Source organism: Panthera uncia, assembly GCF_023721935.1.
Source record: "Panthera uncia isolate 11264 chromosome C1 unlocalized genomic scaffold, Puncia_PCG_1.0 HiC_scaffold_3, whole genome shotgun sequence".
In the NCBI taxonomy this organism is placed as follows: Eukaryota; Metazoa; Chordata; class Mammalia; order Carnivora; family Felidae; genus Panthera; species Panthera uncia.
Window position 1 is genome coordinate 1,710,819 of NW_026057584.1, and position 9,228 is coordinate 1,720,046.

The window sequence follows — 9,228 nt, forward strand, 5'->3', positions numbered from 1 at the left end:
GTCAGACTCAGAACGTCCTTCTATCCGGTGGAGAGGAAATCGCGTCTGAGTACTGGTGTTGAATTCAGTCCTGGAGATCCTAGCAGTGCCTGTGCAGAGATGTTTTTCTCCGGATCTGATCCTTGGATCAGGTTCCCACGAGTGGACTCTCGAGGTCCCGCTGCCAACAAGGTCACAGGAGCCCTCAGTGCTCTGGCCAGGGATGAAATATTCGGTTTGACAGCTCACGTAGGTGACGTCTGCCTCCTTGTCTCTGGCCTTTTATAAAGAGGGGCCTGCGTGCTGGCGGCAGACTCCTGTCCCCGTTCCGGCTGAGGCTGAACAACAGGAGCCCAGTAACCTCTGCGGGGGGCAGGTGCGGGGTCGCCGCCGGCCACGGGGGCGGGGAGGGGTGGTGGGCTCAGCCTCAGGACCACCGTCTGAAGCCACCGAGACTGAAATTGCTGTGAAAACACTCAGAGCTTGTCCTTTTTCCAGAGATGTTTTCCAGGGAGCTGCCCGGTGCAGGGGTGCTGGGAGGAAGCCGGGGCCCTCATGGGCGGCGGGTCTCACCCTCTGGGGTCCTCGTGCTGCAAGGGGACCGGAGCTCCATCGGTTGGTGGAAGATGCACCTGGGGAAGATGAAGGCCTGCTTGGTGCAAGGGGTGGCCCTCTGCCTCCTGCTGGGACCTCTGGCGGGTGAGTGGCGGTTCTGTCCCTCGTGCCATCCCCCTGGCCGCTTGGGCAGCTCATGTGCGGTGGGGTCCTACCCTCGGGGGTTCTCCAGGGTGACTGCTCTCTCTTCCTCTGCAGGAGCCAAGCCAGTGCAGGAGGAGGGAGGTATTGTATTGTCCTCCTGGCCTTTTCTGGTGTGTGTTTGGGTGGGGTGGGGTCAGAAGAGGGAGCTGGGTGGGAGCTGGCTTCTTATCCCCAATGAAGGAAGCAGGAGCCTGGGTCAGCTGAAGGCCAAGCTGTGCAAGCAGAGGGACTGAGTCTCTTCCCTGGGCCCTGCCTTCCAGCCACCTGGGGCTGCACAGGGCAGGAGAGACCCGCTGAACTCCCGAGGCTTCGCGTTCTTGCCCTCGGACCGGACTCACCCCAGGGCCCTCCCACCAAGTCCGACCCCAGGGCAGCGACATCTGGATTCCAGGGCTGGGGGCTGTGGCCTCGTCTGAAATCCCACCGGGATGCTCCCCCATCCTCAGCGTCTCCAGAACAGGGGCCAGATTTCCTCCCCCCTCCCTCCTTGTCCTCCTTTTCCCTCTTCTCCTCCCCCTGAGCTGTCCCCTCGGACCATGAGTCCCGAGAGGCAGAACCCAGGTCATTGTCCAGATGGCAAGGCTCCGGGATGCTGCCACAGAGGATCAGGGATAGCCCGGGGCCTGGCGTCCAGCTGGGAGGGTCCCCTCACTGCATGGGGCTGCTGGCCCCGGCCACCTGCCCTAAGGCATCGTGGAGGGGCGGCCTCGGGGCAGGACGAGCGGGGACAGCCCCTGAGGCAGGTGGTTGTGTCTTTCAGACCCCTATGCTGAGCCACCGGCCATGCCCTACTGGCCTTTCTCCACCTCTGACTTCTGGAACTATGTGCAGTACTTCCAGACCCTGGGAGCCTACCCCCAGTTGGAGGACCTGGCCCGCACCTTCTTCGCTCACTTCCCCCTGGGGACCACCCTGGGGTTCCACGTCCCCTATCAGCAGGACTGAGCACCAGCCTGGATCCCTGGCCGCAAGCTCAATAAATTCCTCACCTGAGTCACACAAACGCTGGTGGTTTTCTTTCAAGAAACATCTCCAGTCAGGCCACATTTACTGTCTTATTCAACAAGCGAACCATGGCTCTGACTTGGGGCTTTGCTGTACTTGTCACCTAATAGCTGAAGTCACACACCCTTGGAGGGGCTGTGGGTCCCTGGAGTGCAGGGGGGACAGTGTCCCTGGGAGGGACTGCGGGTCCCCAGAGTGCAGGAAGGACTGTGTCCCTGGGAGGGGCTGTGGGTCCCTGGAGTGCAGGGAAGATAGTGTCCCTGGGAGGGGCTGCGGGTCCCCTGGAGTGCAGGGGGGAAGTGCAGGAGGGAAGGGGTCCCCTGGAGTGCAGGGGGACAGTGTCCCTCGGAGGGGCTGCAGGTACCCTGGAGTGCAGGGGGGAAGTCGTCCTCTGGAGTGCAGGGGGGAAGTGCAGGAGGGAAGGGGTCCCCTGGAGTGCAAGGGCGACAGTGTCCCTGGGAGGGGCTGTGGGTCCCCTGGAATGCACGGGGGAAGCGGTCCTCCAGAGCTATCTGCTCTCCTAGGCTCAGTGCAGCACTACTCACAATAGCCAAGATGTGCAAACAGTGTAATTGCCATAGTTCCAGAAGGTAGTTCCAGAAGTCAGAGGTGGAGAAAGGCCAGGAGTGCCTGGGAGATCTCACTCCTCTATGGGAATAGGGGCTCCCATGTTTTGAAACTACTCAGAAGAGAAGCCTGTTGCTGACCATGGAGTAGTGGCTTCCTTTGTCTTTTGCTGGGGTGCTTCAGAGTGATTCGTGTTCACGGTGATTTCTGAGGCTCAACCATACTCCCGGTCTCTCCTCACCTCTTCCTGGGCCCCAGGCTGCATACTCAGGCCACAGTCCCCCTCATTCCCTGAGGGAATGAGCCCCCTCAGGCTCATTCCCTGTCTCCCTGCCCCACCCTTCCCCTCCTCCACTTCTCTTGCAGACTAGCTCCCAAGCCTACCTGCTTCCAAAGTCTAGCTCCGGTATCTTATGCCCTCCTCCCATCCACCCTTCCCCTTCCTGCCCCTTCCCTCCTACCCCCTTCTCTCATTCACATGCTTTAAAAAATTATGATAAAATACACATATCGTAAAATTTACCACTGTAACTATTTTTAAGCACATTCACATTGTTGTGCAACCATCAGCGCCGCCATCCATCTCCAGAACTTTCTCATCTTCTCCAACTGAACCTCTGTCCCCATTAGGCACTGACCGCCCAGCCCCTCCCCCAGCCCCCAGTGCCCACCCTTCTGGTCTCCATCTCTGTGAATCTGACTATTGCAGGGACCTTCTGTAAGTAGAATCATACAGAATTTGTATGACATCTCTTTTCACTGATCATAATGTCCTGAAGCTTCATCCATGTTGTAGCAGGTGTCAGAATCTCCTTCCCTTTTATGGCTAAATAGTATTCCATCTTATGTATGTACAGAATACATCTTGCTCAGCCATTCTTCTATTAATAAAGACCTGAGATGCTTCTACACTTAGCTATTGTGAATTGCTATGAACATGGGTGTGCAAATATCTCATGAAGACCTTGCTTTCCCTTCCTTTGGGGATACACCCAGAGCGGGACTGCTGGATCATATGGCATTTCTATGTTTAATTTTTGAGGCTCCCCCACACTGTTTTCCGTGACAGCTGCACAATTTCCCTTCCCTGCCAGCAGTGCACAGGTGTTCCTATTTCCCCTCGTCCTCTCCAGCACTTGTTATTTTCTGGGTTTTTAAATAGTGTTTGTTCCAATAAGCGTGAGGTGGTAGCTCACTGTGGTTTGGTTTGCATCTCCCTAATGCTTAATGGTGTTGACCATCTTTTCATGTGCTTACTGGTCATTTGAACATCTACTTCACGGAAAGGTATATTCAAGTCATTTGCCCATTTTGAATTGGGATTTGTTGCTGTTGAGTTTTGTGGGTTCTTTATATATACTGGATACTAATCCCTTACCATATGTGTACATGTGTATGTACGTGTACATACGTACATATATGTGTATGTAACTTGTAAATACTTGCTCCCATCCGGTGGGTTGCCTCTTCACTGCATTGACCATTCACATTCTTTCATTCTAAGGTATAGTTGATGTACAATATTATTCGTTTCAGGTGTACAACATAGTGATTCGACAACTGTACACACTCTGTCCTCATGCAATGTTATTACGGTGTCGTTGGCTGCGCCCCCAGGCTGGACTTTCCATTCCGCACACCTGCACCTGGGGGCTGCGAGTGTGTCTCTCCTGGTCCCCTCCCCATTGTCGCCCACCCCTCACCCCGCCCCTCTGGCAACAGCCCGTCTCTTTCTGAACACGCACATTCTTTAACGGGCATCTCTTGGGCACCGCTCTGTGCCAGGCCCCGTGGGCCGAGCCTTCCGTGCGCTCAGCTCCCCTCTGCGCCGACGGGCCTGAGGGGAGACCATAGAGTCGGCGGTCCTCCGGCGTCTAGACGCACCGCGGCCGGCGCTTACCGGAAGAGGCGTCAGGCGGGCCGGAAGTGAGCCGGGGACGCGGGAGACGCCGCAGGCGAGATGAAGCCGGCGGTGGACGAGATGTTCCCCGAGGGCGCCGGGCCCTATGTGGACCTGGACGAGGTGAGGGGGCGGCCGCGGGCAGGGGGCCGGGGCGGGCGGCGGGGACGGCGGCCTGCGCGGGCCCCACCCCCGTCCGAGCGGGCGCCCCGGGAGCCAGCGGGCGGCGGGCGGGCGCTGCCCTGGGCCGTGGCGTCCTCCAGCCCGCGCGGCTGGCAGCCGGCCTGCGGCTCCTCGGGCCCGGCGAGCGCTACGGACGACAGGCCGGAGTTCGGGCCTGTGCTCGGGGCTTTGCGCCGGGTTGCGTGCTGGCCGGGTGTGAGGGTGGGTCCCCGGCCGTGGGTCCGTGTTGTCCGGCAGGAGGCACGACTGGAGCCAGGCTGGGAAGCCGTCGTCGGGAAAGACGCGGCCGTCGGCCTAGGGAGCCGGGGGAATGGGCGCTTGGCATGTGTGTGTTGCACGGTGACCCTGTTCTCCTGCAGTCGTGCAGGTTACGAAGGGGTCTTGCGTTTTCGTCTCACTGCGTCCTGGCCACGGGGTGATCTCGGCTGATGGCGGTGTTGGTGAGCTGGTAGCGCCGCGGCCCAGCTCGAAGTGTCAGGTCCGCCCCATCGATGTCTGGGCCTCATTTCCCCTTTCTCAAAGCTTAGGGGGACAGACCCTGCGTCCGTGCTCCCTGAAATAGGGGCATGACCGAAGCTGATTGCAGACGCTAAGTGGAATAGAGTCGCGAGTGCCCTGATGGAGGCGCCCTCCCGGCTTTGGGGTGGCCCGGCTCGGGTTTAGGAGAGCAGCTGACTGTGGGCGAATGCTGAAAGCATAGTGTTTGCTAACTAGTCGTGGTGGAAGAGGAAGTCCTGGCAGGAGCCGAGTCCAGCAGGCTGTAAGGTGCCCGAGCTCGGGGAGAGATTGCAGCTGGAAAAGGGGGCGGGGCTGGGTCACCAAGTGGCTTGTAGCTGTGCCGGGTCGGGTGGGCTGGCTGCACCCCACCCTTGAAGCACTGCCACCGAACCCCAGCTTCTCAGTCCTTTGTTAAAGGCATTTCCCTAGGCAGTGTGGACTCACTTGAGGGCTTTGCTCCAGTCTGCTTCCTAGCAGGTCACTCTGGAGAGTTTGGGGATTGGGTTTGGAGGTGGGAGAGTGGAATGCTGCGAACGGAAGCCTTGAGGAGGGTCTGAAGGAAGGCAACACCTGTAGGTGGTAGTCGGGACTCACTCAGCAGAGTCTGTCATTGGTGGAATCTGCAGGGCTTACTTGGCCATGGGGAAGGGGGAGGGAGGTTGAGGAGAGAGGAGAGCATCTTGGGCTTTTCTCCCGGGTTTGGGTTACTGACGACAGCCACGAAGAGGAAGGTGGGAGACACTCAGCTCCAGGGAGCCTGGAGAAGGTAGAGCAGACAGCCTGGGCACGTGGGGGGTAGCAGCGGGGACCGGTGGGCGGGGGCCTGTGCTCTGCCCTCACTGTGTGACTCTCACAGACACCCTGAATCCTGAGGGCATCAGATTGCCCCACTTTGGCTGTGGCACGATTTTCCTGCCCCCGAAGTTGTGGCGGTGGGAGGTCCTGTGACCGCACCCCACAGAGCCCCTGGTCAGCAGGTCACTTTCCCAAGGGAAGCAGTTTAATTCCCAGAAGAAGCAGGGGGCAGTCCAGAGCAGAGAACTCGTCAGGCGCAGTTTTGCACGTTTGGGGCCCGGCCTCTGTGGCAACATCATATAGGGAATTAGAACCTCTACGCCAGGCCTACAGAGACGTGGTGGTGTTCCGGGGACAGCAGGATTCTGTTTCAACAGTAGGAGGAATGAAGGAGACCTTCAAGATGATTCCTCGGAATGCTGCCCCTCCCACCCACTTCCTTTGCCTGGAACTAATTTTTGACTCCCACCTGGGCACCTTTCCCTCCCTCACCTTCCCCTGCCCTGGAGGGGCGTGGCTTCTCTTGAAAAACAGCACTGACATATTCTCACCTTTCCTTTCCCAGGCCGGAGGCAGCACCGGGCTCCTGATGGATTTGGCAGCCAATGAAAAGGCAGTTCATGCCGACTTTTTTAACGGTAAGGACACCGGGATCGGGGGTCCCGGGTCTAATCGAATGTCTCTCTGTGTGTTGTAAGTGGGGTGCTTTGTGATGAGAGTGCTTGGGGTCAGAGGACAGGGAAGCCCAGCTGTGTGCGGTTCTCAGACGCGGCGCGGTGCGTAGGAGGTGACAGCACGGCTGTCAGCGCTGGCCGTCAGCCTTGTTCTTCAGGAGGACAAGTAGCGTAAAATTGCCCCGGTCGTAGTGTGTTTTTACACAAGTAGCGTAAAAATGCCTACTTGCACTCCAGTAGTTGAACTTGAGCTGCAGCCACACTTCGGACACGGGTGTGGGAGCCCCATCCTGCCTTCTCATCTCTGCTGCACCCTGACAGCTGCTTTCCTTTCCTTTCCTGTGTCCCTGGGCTCTGGTTGGTCGGCTCCCTTAGCACAGCGACACCGGCTGTCCCCTCCCTTGTCTCTGAGGGCAGGACTCACTAGTATTTAAGAGCTTTAGCGCTAGTTACCAGGCACATGGGTGGTAAGTGTGGTGGAAACAGTTGATGTGACACCTTCCCGCGTGTCACGGGGGCATTTCTCTGTGTTCCGACTTCCCAAGGCCCTGTTCCTACAGAATGTACTAATTCACACTAAGGGTTTGAATCGTAAACGGAAACACGAGAGGGATCTTCCTCGGAGGGTTAAGTGCGATTTTCTCTCCTTGTCACCTTTCTTTCATCTGGGCGCCCGCTGCTCCAAAGACCTTCTGTCGCTAGTTAGTGGCAGCTGGGATGCGATCTGGCCACACTGGTTTGATGTACCAACCCCGCTCCCTCACCCCTACCCCCACCCCCACCCCCTCCTCGGAGTCCGAGGCTGTGGTAGTTTATCTGGCATCTTTTTAGCAAGTTGTCTGAAAAGAGAAGCCAGTCTTCCCAGGGAGTCGGGCCGCTCCCGAGGCAGCATCTGGGCTTCCCCCAGCCGTGAGGACTGGACCCCGTTTCTCTACGCTTTCCAGAGCGCCATGTGAAAGCCCTCGCTCACGTGGGGTGATCTCGGGGCCCTTACCCCAAGCAGGGTGGGGTGATCCCTGACACCACCCGACCTGCTCCCACATGTGGTGATCTCCTTCAAGGTCCCACGCGTCTTGTGGGTTTACAAACAGTTGGCTGTGTTCAAGTTCATGTGGTTTCTAAAAATAGCGCTTTAATTCTGCCAAGGAAGTATCTGGGAGGGACCTGGGCTGCTCTGCCGCGGGAGCACGGAGCGGCATGAGCAGTGTGGCCTCCTCCCTCTGGGCCAGGGCTAGAAAGGGAAGGAGCACAGAAGAGCTCCACGCTGCGTCAGCCTGCCCCTGCCAGCTTGCGAGGTGCACACCGCCCGTCGGGTTGTGGCGGTCCCAAGTGTTACTGCGAGGACGCCGTGAGCGTTTGGATGGGGTTTCTTCTGAGTGCTTCTCGCTGCTCAAGCAGAGGCTCTGTCCTCTTGCCACCTGGGCTCTGGGGTTCAGACCACGAACAAGGCTTGCCCTCTTCACCCACTGTGTTGCAAAGTAGGGGAGTGTTAGACAAGACGGCACGTAGGGGCGGTCGTGACGAGAGCCAGAGGCGGGTGGCATTGTTTCTGGGAGCACATCAGAGGGCGGTTTATTGGGGGGGGTGACACCCCAGCAGAGGTTGGAGGGTGTGACGAGTTAGCTGGGGCTGGGGGCTGGGGACAGAGTGCTCGGAGCCGTAGGCCACAGGCCAGCCCAGGTGTGGGACCGCTCACGTCGGTGCGGTGGGGACACAGCCGGGCAGGAGGTCTCTGGGACAGCACCTTCCCTGTGACAGCCTGGATGTGCGGAGACGTGACTGGGGCTTTCCACTGCCCTCTTTGTAGCTCACTGTTTATCCTGCACCGTTTTGAACGCCCGGTACTACACGGGGCTCTTTGATACCCTTTCCCCAACGTGACAGCAAGGTGTGCCCCTGGTAGCGGGTTTAGGAAATGCATAGACACGTAGACGATGACCGCCCATCGCAGCAGGTAGGGCGCTGGGAGTTTGTAGCGCTTCTTCCAGTAGGAAGGGCTCAGTGTCTGCAGACTCCCTTAGAGACAACCACTCTAGCGTGGCTCAGTGCTTCTGGCGCCTTCCTCCCGCCTGCCCTCTGCGCTCCCCTCGCGGTGGGGTCTTCTGGCAGCCTTCCAGCTGCAGCACCTCACCTCCGCCTGTGTGCGCTTTCTTGATTGTCACCGACACAGGGGATTAGAGATGCGTTCTAGACTCCTGTGTCCCCTGGGACTGTCTGACCTTGGGATAAAATGGAGTCGGTCGTGGGGTCCCTTCAATCGTGTACTGTTTTCTCCCTGTTTTGAATGTCTGTGTAATTCATCGTGAACTTGTTTTCTCAGTTGTTTGCCTCATGTGCCCCATTAATGCGTGGTTTTGTTCGTTTGTATAGATTTTGAAGATCTCTTTGATGACGATGATATCCAGTGAGACGCCCTCCGGCAGTGCGTGTGGTCGCGCCCGCGTCACCTAGGGGTGTGGCCGATCTGCTCAGAGGACAGTTTCAGGTGGTTCTAAGGAACGGGTGGACGTTATGTGAAATTAGGAGACGGTTGACCAAGAAAGAGGGTGGTTTTAACCATCCGCGTGAGGCCCGCTGATCTCTAAATGTGACCGACTTTTGCCCTTCAATTAAAAAAAACAGCTGCCGTCGTTTGCAGGGTCGTTTTCGTTCTTGCAGTTTCCAGCGAATGTTACAATCCCCAAAAGTCTCTGCGAGCGCGCGTGTGGGCGCAGGTGTGTGTCGGCAAGCCGACTGAAACACGCTCGTCCGCTTAGACGCCCTTCGTGGGAGCGGGTGAGCGTGATGGCTCCCAGCCTGCCCGGTGGCATCCGTGGCGGAAGGGTACGCGATGCGGGGCGCGCCCGCCCCCCCCCCCCCCCCCCCCCC

General features: G+C 58.4%; 2 protein-coding genes across 2 annotated transcripts; both read left to right on the plus strand.

Moving 5' to 3' along the window:
- Positions 1–620: 620 nt before the first annotated feature.
- OTOS (otospiralin) lies at positions 621–1,683 on the plus strand. Its single transcript, XM_049616177.1, has 3 exons — positions 621–678; positions 793–819; positions 1,499–1,683. Exons 1-3 carry the CDS (start codon positions 621–623, stop codon positions 1,681–1,683), a joined length of 270 nt encoding a protein of 89 aa, XP_049472134.1.
- A 2,534-nt stretch (positions 1,684–4,217) lies between these two features.
- On the plus strand, positions 4,218–8,990 carry COPS9 (COP9 signalosome subunit 9). Its single transcript, XM_049614548.1, has 3 exons — positions 4,218–4,333; positions 6,252–6,324; positions 8,731–8,990. Exons 1-3 carry the CDS (start codon positions 4,271–4,273, stop codon positions 8,766–8,768), a joined length of 174 nt encoding a protein of 57 aa, XP_049470505.1. The 5' UTR covers positions 4,218–4,270; the 3' UTR covers positions 8,769–8,990.
- The last annotated feature ends 238 nt before the right edge of the window (positions 8,991–9,228 follow it).

Coding starts and splice junctions, on each gene's coding strand:
- OTOS (XM_049616177.1), top strand. CDS start 621: ATGAAGGCCTGCTTGGTGCAAGGGGTGGCCCTCTGCCTCCTGCTGGGA. Junction 679..792: donor CCTGCTGGGACCTCTGGCGG/GTGAGTGGCGGT, acceptor CTTCCTCTGCAG/GAGCCAAGCCAGTGCAGGAG. Junction 820..1,498: donor GCCAGTGCAGGAGGAGGGAG/GTATTGTATTGT, acceptor TGTGTCTTTCAG/ACCCCTATGCTGAGCCACCG.
- COPS9 (XM_049614548.1), top strand. CDS start 4,271: ATGAAGCCGGCGGTGGACGAGATGTTCCCCGAGGGCGCCGGGCCCTAT. Junction 4,334..6,251: donor CCTATGTGGACCTGGACGAG/GTGAGGGGGCGG, acceptor TTCCTTTCCCAG/GCCGGAGGCAGCACCGGGCT. Junction 6,325..8,730: donor TCATGCCGACTTTTTTAACG/GTAAGGACACCG, acceptor TCGTTTGTATAG/ATTTTGAAGATCTCTTTGAT.